This window comes from Pygocentrus nattereri, chromosome 16 (assembly GCF_015220715.1).
Source record: "Pygocentrus nattereri isolate fPygNat1 chromosome 16, fPygNat1.pri, whole genome shotgun sequence".
Classification (NCBI taxonomy): Eukaryota; Metazoa; Chordata; class Actinopteri; order Characiformes; family Serrasalmidae; genus Pygocentrus; species Pygocentrus nattereri.
The window spans coordinates 34,284,499-34,300,544 of NC_051226.1; the positions used below are offsets into that span (position 1 = coordinate 34,284,499).

Sequence of the window (16,046 nt, forward strand, 5' to 3'; positions counted from 1 at the left end):
TGTGTGTGTGTAGTGGGAGTGTAGCTGGTTTCTTTAAATCAGCACCAATGGAATTTTTTTACACACACACACACTCACTGACACACTCACACACTGGCCCATGTACTATACTCACACACACACGTATATAAAATATATGCGCATAGTTCAGTATTTAGATGTTACAAAGTAATAATAATTTAGTAGTAATGATTAGTGATTTCTTATTATTTCTATAAGATATTTGTAGATTTTATTTTATACATATTAACTACACAGTTTTAACTCTTTTCCAGTGTAGTCGTAAATATAGTTGATTAAAAAACAATGGTGTGTATATTATATATATGATATAAATACAGTATAATACAGACATCAGCATAACTTTTCTTTTCACTGTTTCTCTTTATTTTCATCTTTTCTTTCACTCATTCTCTCTGTTTATCATCTTTCATTTTCTCTCTCTCTCTCTCTCTCTCTCTCGTCCTGAGGTGTAATGTAGTGTCTGATTCTTTTTTAAGTGATCTTAAATGATTGCTATTTATCCAGTAACTCAAGCGTGAGAAACAATTAACAAGGAATACTTTTAAACTCCCCCCACGCACACACACACACACACACACACACACACACACACACACACACACACACACACTCACTCACTCTCTCTCTCTCTCTATAAAGAGAGATTCGTTCAGATCAGATTACATCAGAGCTCTGATTGCTCACTGATGGTCTTTTTGTGTGTGTGTGTGTGTGTGTGTGTGTGTGTGTGTGTGTGTGTGTGTGTGTGTGTGTGTGAGTTTAAAAGTAGTCTGTGTGTAAGAAGTATGCTAGCCCGATATCAGGGTTTGGGCCGTTTTTTTTTCTTTTCTTTTCTTTTCTAGCATCTCCACTCGTCCCTACTCACCTTTTGGTTCTCCGTCAAGCGAAGCTGGAACCCAGTACTGTTCTTGGTGTCAAAGCTGTGGACTGCTGATTGGACTGAGAACACCAGCATTTCGCTGCTGTCAGAACAAAAGCTCATTTCTCTGAAATGGAAACTTTACAGGAGAAGGATAAAACATACTCTACTCGTAATGTAAGTCAGCGGAACCAGACGTCTTTCCAGGTCATTTTGGGCCGTTTCTTTAGGCCCATTCACCATGAGATTTACAAACAATGTGCACAACAACAGGCATTTTCAAATGATGTCAAAAACTGAAAAACAACAAGCAGCATTAGCTACCAGGTCAGCGTCACTTTAGAGGACCAGAATCGTCTCGTTGTCTGAACTCCAGTGTAGTTTTTCCCAGAATCTCCTGTTTTCAGAGAAGAAGTGTTCAGAATGATAGTCGCTCTATCATCTGACTGTGGTAGTTGTTCTGGGACGCTTTCAGGCCAGTAGACACCAAACCTGCCCTCATCAGATAAACAGCGCTTAAAGCTTTGCTCTTGGAGAGAGAGGAGGAAATCAAGCTGCCTCAGATCTGAAAACATCCACAGGTGTTCCTGTCCATCCTTCCGCTGTGAGAAGACAGCTCAGCACTGTGGGTCTGAAAGGATGTGTAGCTGCCAGGATGAACCTCACTGAGAAAAGGAGACGGACACATCAAAGAAAGAAGCTGCTGAGCTGTGATGAGAACTCTCTCCTGACGGCTGTTTTCATCTGATTATATGTTCACATGTGTACATACGCGTGGGAGTGTGTGTGTGTGTGTGTGTGTGTGTGTGTGTGTGTGTGTGTGTGTGCAGATTCAGCTGCAGAGGTGTACAGGTGTGCTGTGCAGCGCCAGCAGATCCTCATAATTAATGACTCCCACACACTCTCCCTCTCTCCCTCTCTCTCTCTCTTTCTGTGTCTATTTCTTTCTTTCCTTCCTTCTTTGTCTTTTCTTGTCTTTTTCAACTCTTTCTCTCCCTCTCTCTCTCTGTCTCTCTTTCTCTCTCTGTCTCTCTCTGTCTCTCTCTCTCTCCATACAGTATCTCACAAAAGTGAGTATCCCATTTCTACAAATATTTTATTATTATCTTTCATGGAACATCATTATAGAAATTAAACTTGAATATAGCTTAAAGTAGTCAGTGTACAGCTTGATAAGCAGTACAGATTTACTGTCCTCTGAAAAGAACTCAACACACAGCCATTAATATCTAAATAGCTGGCAACACCTGTGAACAGGTGAGTTCACCTCATAGTGAACGTGTCCAAATTGTGCCCAGTTGTGTCGTTGTCCCTCCCTGGTGTCATGTGACTCGTTAAAGTTACAAGGTTCCAGGTGTGAATGGGGAGCAAGGCTGTTAAATTAGTTTTTTTTGGGTACAATTCACAAATACTGGATATTCAACATGGCACCTCATGGCAAAGAACTCTCTGAGGATATGAGAAATAGAATTGTTGCTCTCCACAAAGATGGCCTAGTCCACAGGTTCAGCGTCATATCCTGAGGTTGGCTTCAAAAAATCAGTGCATGAGTGCTGCCAGCATTGCTGCAGAGGTTGAAGAAGTGGGATGTCAGCCTGTCAGTGCTCAGACCATTCGCCGCACAATGCATCAACTCAGTCTGCATGGCTGTTGCCCCAGAAGGAAGCCTCTTCTGAAGCTGACGCACAAAAAAGCCCGGAAGCAGTTTGCTGAAGACAAACAGTCCAATTATATGGACTACTGGAACCATGTCCTGTGGTCTGATGAGACCAAGATAAACTTGTTTGGCTCAGATGGTGTCCAGCATGTGTGGCGGCGCCCTGGTGAGGAGTACCAAGACAACTGTCTCTTGCCTACAGTCAAGCATGGTGGTGGTAGCATCATGGTCTGGAGCTGCATGAGTGCTGCCGGGACTGGGGAGCTGCGGTTCATTGAGGGAAACATGAACTCCAACATGTACTGTGACATTCTGAAGCAGAGCATGACCCCCTTACTTCGGAAACATGCGACCCCAAATATACCTCCAAGACAACTGTCTTGATGAAGTTAATAAAGATGGACTGGCTAAGCATGTCTCCAGACCTAAACCCAATTGAGCAGCTGTGGGGCCTCCTCAAGCGGAAGGAGGAGGAGAACAAGGTGTCTAACATCCACCAGCTCCGTGATGTCATCATGGAGGAGTGGAAGAGGATTCCAGTAGCAACCTGTGCAGCTCTGGTGAATTCCATGGCCAAGAGGGTTAAAGCAGTGCTAGATAATAATGGTGGTCACACAAAATATTGACAATTTCAGCACAATTTGGACACGTTCACTGTGAGATGGACTCACTTGTGTTGCCAGCTATTTAGACATTAATGGCTGTGTGTTGAGTTCTTTTCAGAGAGCAGTACATCTGCACTGCTATACAAGCTGCACACTGACTACTTTAAGTTATATCCAAGTTTCATTTCTAAAGTGTCGCCACATGAAAAGATAGAATAAAATATTTACAGAAATGTGAGGGGTGCACTCACTTTTGTGAAACACTATATATATATATATGTATGTATGTATATGTGTGTGTGTGTGTGTGTGTGTGTGGATTTCTCTCTCTCTCTCTCTCTCTTTCTCAGTCTGCTGTATCATCACTGTGCTCTTCAGCACCAGCTGAGATGGTGCTGTGACCTTTGACCCTCACACTCCTGGACACAGAACCTGTCACTGCTGCCTCATTACTCATCGCCGTGTGTGTGTGTGTGTGTGAGTGTGTGTGTGTGTGTGTGTGTGTGTGTGTGTGTGTGTGTGTTGAGCTAGTTCTCTAATATATTCACTCTCAGACATTTGATTCATTTGATTCAGTTTTACAGTGAATCGTAACATTCGTAATTTGATTCTGATTTCATGTCATCGTTACAGTCATTATGATTATTGTTAATATCTTCATGTTGTTATTATATTTTCATTATTCTTTGGCAAAATTGTACCTGATGCAGTTTTGCTGGTAAAGCTATCATGAACCAATCGCTATTGGAGTAGACTGTTATCGTGTTAGCCTGCTAACCTGCTAGCCGTCTGCTGAGCTGTTCTTCCTCTTTAAACGCCGGCGTTCACGTCACATACACTTTTATTTCACATACAGTACCGTCCAAAAGCTATAGTGACCTGCTACCCTGGCATTACTGAGATAGTGAGCTACCTTCACATTAAGTGCATTTTTCTTTTTAAAAGCTCCATATAATTAATATAGTGTTTCCTTTTTTTTTTTCCAAAAATAACTAATATCTTTTTGAGAAGTGAGTTACTTTGAAAAAAACTTTGGTTCTGGATGTCTCCCGGGCCCCCCTAGCCATGTTGTTAAGTGCAACAACAAACAGGCTTTACTGCATTGGTGAGATCCTGCTGGTGTGGGTTTCCTCCCTTTCAATGACACACAAAAGCAGATTGAGTGCTAGCCCCTTACTTAGACTGCTCAGCACGGCTTTCAAATGACCTGAGGATACCTAATGACTCAGCCGCTTCACTGAGAACATCGTATGTATTTTTAATCAAGTGATGTATTCATTGTGATAATTTAATAACAAGTTCTAAAGTTAAATAAGTGAGTAAAAAGCCTGCAGTTTAAGGGCGGATGACCTTTCTGTCATCCACTGGTGCATCTTTCGGATGAGAAGAGACAGAAGAGATCTTTTCTCCGTAGAGCCAAACATGTGCTCGTGTGTGTGTGTGTGTGTGTGTGTGTGTGTGTGCGTGTGCGTGTGTATGAGTGAGTGAGTGTGTGTCCTGTGGCGGGGCTGCCTGTAGTCATTAAGCGGTAGTTTGATCAGTCGGCGTTGGACGGCGAGTGAACTGCAGCGTGGTGTGTTGAAGTGACTTGGAGGCAGTTGAAAGGCTGGGGTGAGCTGTGTGTGTGTGTGTGTGTGTGTGTGTGTGTGTGTGTGTGTGTGTGTGTGTGTGTGTGTGTGTGTGTAGGCCCATTCTGGTCCAGTCTCCAAGGAATGGAGGTTCTAGGGGGTCTTCCTGAGGGACAAGCCCCCCTACAGGCCGGAGTCTGTGGGCCATTTAGTCCAGCATTCACTGGGGCTCTATCAGTGCCCTTATTCATTCATTCATTTGTTCGTTCGTTCATTCGTTCCTTCATTGGTTCACTCGTTTTTTTTAGTTATACACTCATTCATTTACACATTCACTCATTCATTTACTCACTTGTTTTCTTTGATACAGGCATTGATCACACTTACTCATGTTTTCACTAATTCACTCATTTATCCATGCACTTACTCATTCATCCACTTATACATACAATCACTAATTACATTAACAACGTTGGCTTGCTCACTAACTCCTGCATTCACCAGCACACTTCATTCATTCATTCACTTTCACGCCCGTATAAGCACATTCATATTCATTCATCTTTTAATTTACTCATGCAATCATTAATCAACTCACTCATGAATGTACTTACACAGTGACTCGTACTCATTTATTCCCTCAATCATTCATTCATTTGCTCGCACTAACATATTTATTCATTCACTCATTTATTCACTCACACATACTTGTGTATTCACTAAGTCACTCATTTCTTCAGTTACTTTCATTCATTCATTCATTCATTCATTCATTCATTCATTCGTTCGTTCACATAGTCCTACAGTTGCTAATTAACTCATTCATTCACTCACCCTACCTCACTAATTCACTCTTTTATTCACTCACACGTTCTCTTTCATTCATTCACTCAGTCATTAGTTAATTTACATACTTGTGTATTCACTAAGTCACTAATTTCTTCAGTTACATTCATTCATTCATTCGTTCACATAGTCCTACAGTTGCTAATTAACTCATTCATTCACTCACCCTACCTCATTAATTCACTTTTATTCACTCACATTTTCTCCTTCATTCACTCACTCAGTCATTAGTTCATTTACATACTTGTGTATTCAATAAGTCACTTATTCCTTCAGTTACATTCATTCATTCATTCGTTCACATAGTCCTACATTTACTAATTAACTCATTAATTCACTCAGCCTACCTCATTAATTCACCCATTTATTCACTCACACACTTTCTCCCTCATTCATTCACTCACTCAATCATTCATTCACCTACACACTTGCTCATGTGTTCACTGTTTCACGCATTCATTCACTTACACACTTACTCATTTTGCCACATTCACATTTGCTCATGTATTTACTAATCCATGACCTTTCTGCTGTCCACTTTTTATGATAACGTTTCTTCCGTGTTATAAGCATTCATTCATTCATTTACATCCTCATTCATTCATTCATTCATTCACTCGTTTACTGCTTCAGTCGCTCATGCACTCACTCGTTCATTCACCCACTCTTTACCTTACAGTCGCATAATCACTAATTAACTCGTTCGTTCACTCATTCAACCCATTCATTCGTGAATTCATTCATTCGTTCATTAACTCACTCACTCGTTCTTACTCACACGTTCCTTCACTCAGTCCCTCTCCTGCATGAATCCTGTCACTCATTCTGAAATTCTCTCACCCTCTCCTTCATTCATTCACTCATTCACTCACTGACTCTCCCGTTTCCTCTCACTCCTCGTTCTCTTCCTCAGTTGTTCTCTCCCTCTAACTCGTTCCTTCCCCTGCCTCTGTTTTGTTTGTTGCACTTTTGCAATTATGCCAGTGTCTCCTCCATTTTTTTATGTATTTTTTTTCTTTTCAAATCATCATTTGGTGCCCAAGCAGGCACCCAAACCCCCCATCACCCCCCCCCTCCCCCACCCCTCTGTTATTAACATTAGCCGAGCGCTAATCCTTCGCGGGGCGTCTCTTCCCGGCTCCTCGCCGTTTCAGGTGTTCCTCATTTATCTTTGTTAATATTTTCTCCTGCGTGCCAGCTGGGTACCGGTGCCAGCCGGCTCTAAAATTGGGCACGGGGGCCACCGCTCGCTGTCGCCACCGACGACGCTGATGTAGCGGCAACTTTAGGTGTGAACGGCTACAGCGAGCGGGAACCTGGATCGGCATTAACTATGTTTCTTTTGGAATGAGGGAGTCGACCGTAATAAACGATTATAATGCTTCCATTCCTTTCAGTCTGATTTTAATAACATTCCAGTGAAATCTATACTTTTTGCCAGGAGCTTTTCCAACAACCAGCAGTGCTTAAAGGCTGTTCCCGGCTATGGGAAGCATTTCGTGTTTGTTTTTTTTTTTGTTGTTGTTGTTTTTTTTTTGTCTTAGTTGCCACGACGACGCAGAGCTTGAGAAACCGTCCCATAGACAATGAGACACTTTTGTTTTAACAGAAGCCCCTTCACCCTAGTTGACCCCCCCTCCACAGCTCCTGATGCCCCTCACCCCAGGCCCCCCTCTTACAGCCTAGCTACAAGTCTGGGATAGGAGGGTGGGTGGATGGTAAGGAGGGGGGGGGTGTTGATGTGGGGGGGAGGGGCTTGGGGGGGGGGGGGAGTGACTTTATTTAAGAATTTAAGACAAGGCCTCTTTTGTTTTAACATGTGAAAGGCGGCAGTCCCCAACGCACCCCCCCCTCAGCCGGCGGGACGGGACGGGACGGCCCGTAATTGGCCTATTTAGGGCGCTTTGCATGTGAATGCCGGGCTAGCGGAGCGTTGCTAAGTCTGTTGTGAGAACTCCCAGTGATTGGAATTCAGATTAGACCCCAAACACTTTTCTCTACTTGATCAACTACACTAATTAGCCCCCACTCGGTCCGGCAAGTTAACTCCGGAAAGTTTTTTTTAAAGCTTGGTGCTGGGGTGGGGTGGAGGGGTGGTCTGTGAAGGAAGTTTTGTCTTGCACTCACATCTTTCCTCTCCCTCTTCCCCTCCGCCAGTCTTCCCGGACAGTCGCGCCCCGGCTCAAGCGATGCTCCGCTATCCATTATTCTCTTTTTCTGCCTTTCTTTCGTAGAAATGAGCTGAAAGCGCAGGTACAGAGTTTAGCTAGGCCAGTCAGAGGATGTGCTTGCTCGGGGTAAGTGTGCGTTTGCGGATACTGGGGTGGGGGTTGGGGGGGCAGGGGTGTCACGGCATGTGATACGCACCCTCGATGCTCTGATAGACAGTGATAGAGGTATAGGGGCATCGTTTTACCCTTAGGGTAGGGCCATTTATCCAAACTTTTTTTTTTAATTGTAGTCGTGATCCTGATTAATGTGAGCGATTTTGTCCTGCTAAGCTTGTGTAAACGTGAAAAGACTGTTATTATAATATTTAAACAGAACTGTCCTCTAATACGGGACTGCTTTAGCCTTCTTTTTTTTTGGTGTGACACAAAAGCTTTTCGCTCTAATCCCACTTTAAACCCCACACCGTAAACACTCTCCCTTACCGTCCACTAAAGCTCTCCAAAGCTGGCAGATCTTTTTTTAATGCTTATTTTTTATTGCTGCTATATTTCCAAAGAGTTTTAGGCTTTATTTTGGTATTGAAATACAACTAATATACCAATAACACAATGTCTGCTTGTGAAATAATGTGATACAGTTGATAATCCACATTATAGTTGAGTAGAAATGCTGCTATATGTACATTTTTATTTTTTATAAAATAAGGCCCTCTGTTTATTTCAGTTCAGTTCATGTTTATTGTCGTTACTTGTAAATCTGCAGGATTCTGGGTTGTTCTAAAGTGCGCAAGGCAATAAATACAGAATGTTTGTGTTTCCTGCAGCCGGGCCTCATGGGAGGAGAAATGGGAATGGTCAGTCCTGGGACTGTGTCCCCAACCAAGCCGGGCTCACAGTACTACCAGCATTACGGCAGCAACCCCCGCCGGAGACCACTGCACAGCGACTCTATGGGTGAGCACTTCGTCATCATCATCACCACCATCATCATTATCATCGCTGTCGTATTTGGATATTCATATTTGCTGCTTCCCCCAAACATGAGGACTGTATTACACACTGCGGTGAATCAGCTGGTCCTCATTATGCTCTATATGTTCTAAATAGGGGACACAAGAAACACACTTTTGTCAAATTTTATTTTTTAAAGCAGCAGTTCTCCTTTACATTGTGTGAAAATTTCATGGTGATTGGACCAATAATAAAGCCCCAAAATCAATTAGAATAATTTAATAATGTCTTTAACTTGCAATACAATTAACAAGGTTTTTGCCCTTTCCAGTAAAGTTACCATTTTGGAGATGCTTGTTTTTCTTTTTATAGTGACAATATATAACGTTCTTACATTTAATGTCAATGAACATAATTTTATTATAAAATAAATCATTTTAGACCATTAATATTGATCCATCTATGATGAATTGTTCTGTGTAAAAAATACTAATATTAAAAATGTAAAAATCCATATAGTCACTGTTATGCAAGAACCTTTGTTTTGATTTAGTTACACTTTGCATTGTGTTAAAATCCCATGATGAATAGTGATGGTCCAAAATTACATGGGAAAAAATGAGCTACTTAAGTTTACAAATTAAAAAATGTTTTCTCCTTTCTTGTGAAGTTACCGTTTTGAAGATATGTGCTATTTTATATATGTATGTATATATATATATATATATATATATAAATAATGTGTCCAAATGTGGTATAATATGAATTATGTTAAACTATATAATGTACTGATTTTACAATAAAATTTAAGTCATCCTCTACAGGGAGCACAATATGTAATATTTTGCCATATTTCCCATGTTCCCTCTAGACACAATTATTTACAGTTAGAAAAACAGCAAATTAAAAAGAAAACAAACAAACAACAAAATTTCTTTAATCAGAAGTTACCAATTATATACCAGTTATATATGGTTTTTCATAATTGTATATATATATATATATATATATATATATATATATATATAAACCCTGTATCTCTGAAATGGTAACTTTACAGGAGAAGGAAAAAACATACTATACTTTTAATGCAAGTCAGTGGAACCAGCCGTCTTTCCAAGTCATTTTGGGCCGTTTCTTTTGGTTTATTCATTATAAAATGTATACACAATGTAAAGAAGAAGGAAGAACACTTCTTGTAAGTCGCTCTGGATAAGAGCGTCTGCTAAATGCTGTAAATGTAAATGTAAATGTAAAGAACAGGAGCTTTGCAGGAGAGGGCAAAAACTCCGGTAAATAGATGGAGGTAAATAGTTTTCTTTGGACATATAGTGTGTGTGTGTGTGTGTGTGTGTGTGTGTGTGTGTGTGGCATAAATGTTTTTATAGAAACCCAAAGTGAAAACACTTGACAGGCATTAAAAATCACTATTGATATATTTTTTTATTTCTGCTTATTAAATAATCTCCAGGCTGTGAGGTTTTTTTTATAGCATTTTGAGTACATAAACACGACGGCCTGCAGGCATCGAGGCCCTCCAGGCAATTTACACTTCCTTTCATTTCCTGTGTGTATGAAGTCTCACCTTTTCACACACACACTCACACACACACACACACACACACACACCTCATACACGAATAGACACCAAAAGTGACTGACGATCATTTGAGACTTTGCTCTGTGACCAGCCGCTAGTTTCCGTGCTTGTTTGTCCAGTTTTGTTGTTTCTTTGTTTGTTTTTTTCTTTGTCTCCGTCCTCATGTTCGGGGGTCAGCGGCTGGAGTCTCATAGTTCGCTCTCATCTGGAATGGCTTACTGACTTTATGCAAGTGTCACATCAGAAAACATCCTTCTGATATATATAAATATTTTTTTTCTTCAGAAGTCCAGACGAAGAAAGTGCGCAAAGTCCCGCCGGGCCTGCCCTCCTCCGTAAGTCACGGCTTTGGGCTTTTTATCCTTTTTATCTCAGAGAAAAGGGGAGTATGAACAATGGTCATGGCTTTGGAAGCTGAACAAGGGTCAGTGCTGGCTTCAATGTGTTATGGAACAAAACTGTGGCATGGGGAAAAAGCGCTGTCGTCCTTCCTTTTTGTTTATATTATAAGAACACATGAATGAGGAACTATTTAATAATCAGTGCAATATTTATGGGTCTTTCTGCCATTGCAGTGGAAAACTGGCTGCACATTTTAATGCGTCGTTCAAATGTATAACGTGACACCGCTGACAGTAACACCGCTGACACAATTATTAAATCTAAGGTTTTCAAAAATACAGTCCAGTTCCACTTTTGAGACAGTGTGTGGAAAATCACAGATGTTGGATTCGTGTATTTCATTGCAGATTTAAATTCACTTAACATTCTGTGAGTTACACCGCTGACACAGTATATAGACATTTCTAAAATATAAAATACATATTAAATGAGATTTCACTAAACATGTTAGCCTTACTTATTTAAGATGTCCTAAAAGAGATGTCCTTGTTTTTTTGTTTGTTTTAATGACCTTTTATTTTTCAGTCACACCATTGACAAAAAAATGAAAACTATATTTATACATTTTGAATATTTTGAACATATGACAGACAAATTTATTCCATTCTTCCAACTCGAGTATCAAAATTGTCATTTCACACAATAATCATACATGTGCGAGGTCACTCCTATGACATGCTGATGACGGGAAAATGTCACTATTGTCATTTTTTACTAATTCATTTGGGAATGTAGTGTTAATGATCTTGTTTTCATAGCTTTATTGGGAGCCTGCGATGGTAGAATGACCCTTATATTAATAATAATCAGCGTTTTTCTACATGTTCTGTTATAGCATCTGTTGTTTTATATATAATTTCCAGTTTGTTTTTATAGCATCAAACAGGCTGTTTTTGTTGCTGTGCCTTGAGGACTGATACAGTTGTGTGCAAAAGTTTGTGCACCCCCGGTCGAATGTTTTGTTCATTGACGTGAACCTACGTGGGGTACACACTTCTACATCGTTTAGCTTAACATCTTGGGAAAGAACATCTAAAATGTGCCGTCGTTTTTTTTCCAACATGTTCATTCCAACAAATTTTTTATTTATTTATTTTTTAATTTTGCATTAAAATGTGCCGAAGGGGGTTCTCTGAGCTTACTGTCGCTTATAAAGTCAACCAAAAGTAACATATTTCAAACGGGGGTGCTGAAACATTTGCAGCCGACTGCGTATGCAAATCAACTCTGTTCTGATTGGGTGGCTCAGAAAGCAGGCGGGGCTGAGATGAGGCTTAGAACGGCAGTGAGGCTAAAACAGCTGTAGGCTGAATAGGATGGCTGTATGTTAACGTGGGTTTTTTTGTTGTTTTTTGTGACATCACAAAATTCACAGTGAATTCTAAATGGGCTGTTTTTACTGTGTAGTTTGCGTATATGGACTGTATGGACTGCGTGCATGTTTGTACGTATTATTTTCCAAATAAGTGTGGAATTTGGTTTTCTATGCTGTGTCCCTTCCATGCAAAATGTTGGTTTAAATGCAGAGATCCTGCGATTTTAAACTGCATAATCCTTTGGAAGCTTTTAAAGGTCAAGAGGCTGAATGTTGGCTCGCACCGTCGTGTGTGTGTGTGTGTGTGTGTGTGTGTGTGTGTGTGTGTGTGTGTGTGTGTGTGTGTGAGGACCTTCGCTGAGGCTTAATGTGCCTCTAACGATGGCTGAATATATGGCTTGTCACAGCCGTCTTGCACGTCTGTGCCACTTTGCTCTGCGGGTCGCTGTCCAGGCCGTGAGAAGCATTGTCCTTCTTCTGAAAGATGAATAAATGAATCGATAAATAAACAAATAACGTGAAACAGAAGATTTTTAAAGGGATAGTTTGGTGAAGAATCTTAATTAGCACATTTTGCCTCTTAACCCTAGTGTAGTCGGTCAGCCGACGCACGTTTGGTTCTGATTTTTGCTTCTTTAGTTATAGCTCTGGAGCTACGCTGCTAAGGAAGCTAACAGATAATGAATTGTTGTCCTTGGTTGAACATGGTGCTGACGGCATTCCTAAATCATTACACCAGTACGTTTATATGTGCTCTGACACTGTATGGCACACGGTTATCAATAAACATGGGCTACAGTACAGATAGCGTTCAGCTGTTTGTAGCTATTTTTGCATTGGTTTTTATATTTTGGTGCTGTTGGGGAAAAAAAACCTCGGTCAAAATTCAGTTTTTCAGTTTTTTTATATAATCTGAAAACATACATCTTGTCCTTTCAAATGTCATGATGAATGGACCAAAAGAAAAGGCTCAAAATGACGTCTGGTTCCATTGACTTACATTAAAAGTAAAGTAGGTTTTATATATATATATATATATATATATATATATATATATATATATAAATATATATAAATTATATTTTTCACATTGCTGTGACTTTAAATCACAACTGCTGAGTGACCGATATTCTAACCAAGCTGGAAATTATTTTATATTTGAAAGCTGGTGATGTGGTTGTCATTGGTGTGACCTTTGTTCTGCTAATCATGTGGTTGTCCTCCCCGATGTAGGACACATTGGCTGGTCCTGTTTGATAAGAAAGGCTAAATCTGAGAAGTCCAGAACTGATGAAAACTCTTTTCTCTATCAATACATTTGGCTAAAAAGATGGTCAGCGGTGTTACTTATTAACCATTAAGTGATTTTAAAATTGAAATTGAATGTGAATGCAATGTTTATTAGAATAGTTTTTTTCTACACGTGATGTGACTTTGAAACTAAAGTGGAGGTGGACTTAGAAAAGCTATTTTAGAAAAATTCTGTCAGTGGTGTTACCGTCAGTGGTAATACAGTTTTACTGGTGTTGGTCAATATAACGCAAGTATAACAGCAAGGTAACAGCAAGTTACCTGTAGTAGTCTTGATTATGTGTATTCTGACTCATAAAACACACTGTCATCTATAAACATTGACAAAAGTATAAACAATATTGTTATTTTTAGCTATGCTAGAATACCTTTTTATAAATAACAATATATCATACTTTTCTAACAAAAAGTTTCACAAAGCTTTTCTTCATAAATACCAGACAAACTGAATTTGATTTCTGTTTGAAGGCTCATATTTATCTCTGAATATCAATCACGACATCGGTGTCACTAGTGTGACTTTTATTCTGCTTATTGGGCTTGTTGTCCCGGTTGTGGGACCGTTTTTCTGGTTATATTTGATAAGAAAGCCTAATTCCAGAGTTTTTAAAATTTTTAATGTATTTTTTTATTGCTGATAAATCCACCTAAAAGGATGGCGTCACTGGTGTTACTCATGAAACATTATGGGAATAAAAAATTGGAATGAAATAACAATGCATAAGCAATATTTGTGTTCTTCTATATACCACGTGACTCGGAAACTACCATTATTGTGGACGGTACTTTAGAAAAGCTTTTTGTGAAAAAATTGTCAGTGATGTTACCGTCAGTGGCGTTACGACTTTCAATGCTGCCGCATTTTACGCTTGAATCACAACCTCGTTTGCCAGCGCGACGGTCGGGTGGCCTAAAATGGAAGTGTAATATCTCAAATTCTACTCAAAAGTTGGCGCCCCCTGGGCAACTGACATATTTTGTTGTTTTTCTAAGTGACAATAACTACACAACCTCTACAGAGACACACATCTGCACATTTTAATACACACTTAATTTAATTTAATAACAATTTAACATGGCATAAACGTGTTCTGTGCAAAAGTTCTAGCACATATTTTATGTTGTATTTTTCCAGTATGTTAAATAAATAGACATCGTGCCGCATTTAGGCCTGTAGAGCATGTTAACTCATTTGTAAATTGAGCGAGGGTGTTCAAACGTCTGCGTATGACTATCATGAAGTGTTGTGTATGTACAGCGCCGTGCTCTTTCGGAGGACGCGTGGATGGAGTCGTGGTGCGGCGCGGTGGTCTGAGCGTGTGGCAGGTGTTTTGACACGGCGCTAAAAATAAAAGGAGCCGTTTAGCAGCTCGGGATGGAGATCCAGTATGTGCCATTGTGCCGATGTGTTTCCACCGCCAGCGCTAACGTGTCGGGTTGCCATGTTTTGGGATGTTTGTGTGTGCGCTGTTCTTTTGGCATTCCTCCATAGCTGGCTGTTACTGCGCGCAGGGTTCGCTTGCTTTCCCGCTTGTTTTTCGGGATTTTCGTCTGTTCTCACCTCTCAGCGCTGCTTTCCTCCAGCGTCTTCAGTCTTCTTCTACTGCTTTCCCTCTGCAGTTGGACTCGAAGCTTATATTTTGGGTTGTAAGTTGCCCTCTGAGCAGTAATTTAGCTTGATAATTTGTCTTTTCTCTAATTATGAGAAATGTGTATTATAGTATTATATAATCTATATATATATATATATATATGTATATATATATATATATATTGATGTGCATAATTAAGTATATATACTACGTATGTCCCATCATTCTTTAATACCTCGTTTATATAACACATTTTCTTGGCCTAGAATAAAATTGTCAAGTGGTGCGACTGTCCATACATACAGATGGATTAAATTTTTTTTTTTTAATATTATATGACATTTTCATTAAAAAACCTTTAAAACATACCTTGTCATGATTTCATGTTTAAAATCCAAATGCTTAAATTAAAAAAAAAAAAATACACTCAAAAAGAGTTATGTCCTCCGATGTCATGTGGCACAACTGACTACTACAAAGGGCTTTTATTCTGACATGCTTTTAAGAAAGAGTGGGCGGGGTGTTGCGTTATAAGGAAGACGCCAAATGACCTTCGTGTTGGTCAGTAGGCTTTCTGCAGATCGTTTAAATCAAAATATTTTGGAGTCATGGTTAGGCTGCTTTAGTTCGACAGGTCAGTGGTACGACCCCAGAAAAGCCACATTAGTATTATAATTCTAATGTTTTTTTTTTTGGGAAAAGAACATGACATTAAATTCAAGGACAAATGTTTATACTGGTGTCCAGATCCAGAGACTAGTTTATACACATGTTGGTTCATTTTAATATATGGCCTTTTCTTATTAATGTGTGGTCACACCACTTGACATTTTCTGGGCAGTAAAATTGATACTGTTTACAAATGAATTTGTTTTATTAAAAAAGCTACAAAACAACTTTTTTAATTGACTCTTGCAGATACAAGGATGCACGTCATATACGTTTTATGTTTATAATACAATTTATCATTTTTAAAGGCCTTATTTCCTTATTTTCCAAGTGTTTTTGGCTCTATATTTATTCATCAATTTTTTTGTGGTTTTCGCATATTCACATATTCATAACTACAGAGTTTGTCACTTAAGTGCTTTTTTACACCCTGGCTAACTCCATATATTAGACTCTGTTTCAGATTCATTTCACTA

General features: G+C 39.6%; 1 protein-coding gene across 9 annotated transcripts in view; it reads left to right on the plus strand.

Annotated features, from left to right (window-relative positions):
- Positions 1 to 16,046, plus strand: part of LOC108413069 (transcription factor 4) — a 296,629-nt gene that overhangs the window by 166,971 nt on the left and 113,612 nt on the right. For 8 of the 9 annotated variants that reach the window (XM_037545968.1, XM_037545971.1, XM_037545969.1 and 5 more), the window contains 2 exons: positions 8,555 to 8,684; positions 10,567 to 10,616. In XM_037545968.1, coding sequence (XP_037401865.1) covers positions 8,555 to 8,684; positions 10,567 to 10,616 — 180 coding nt within the window. Of the gene's footprint in view, positions 1 to 7,701; positions 7,857 to 8,554; positions 8,685 to 10,566; positions 10,617 to 16,046 lie in introns of those variants that run through there. The other variant, XM_037545973.1, reaches the window with a different exon arrangement.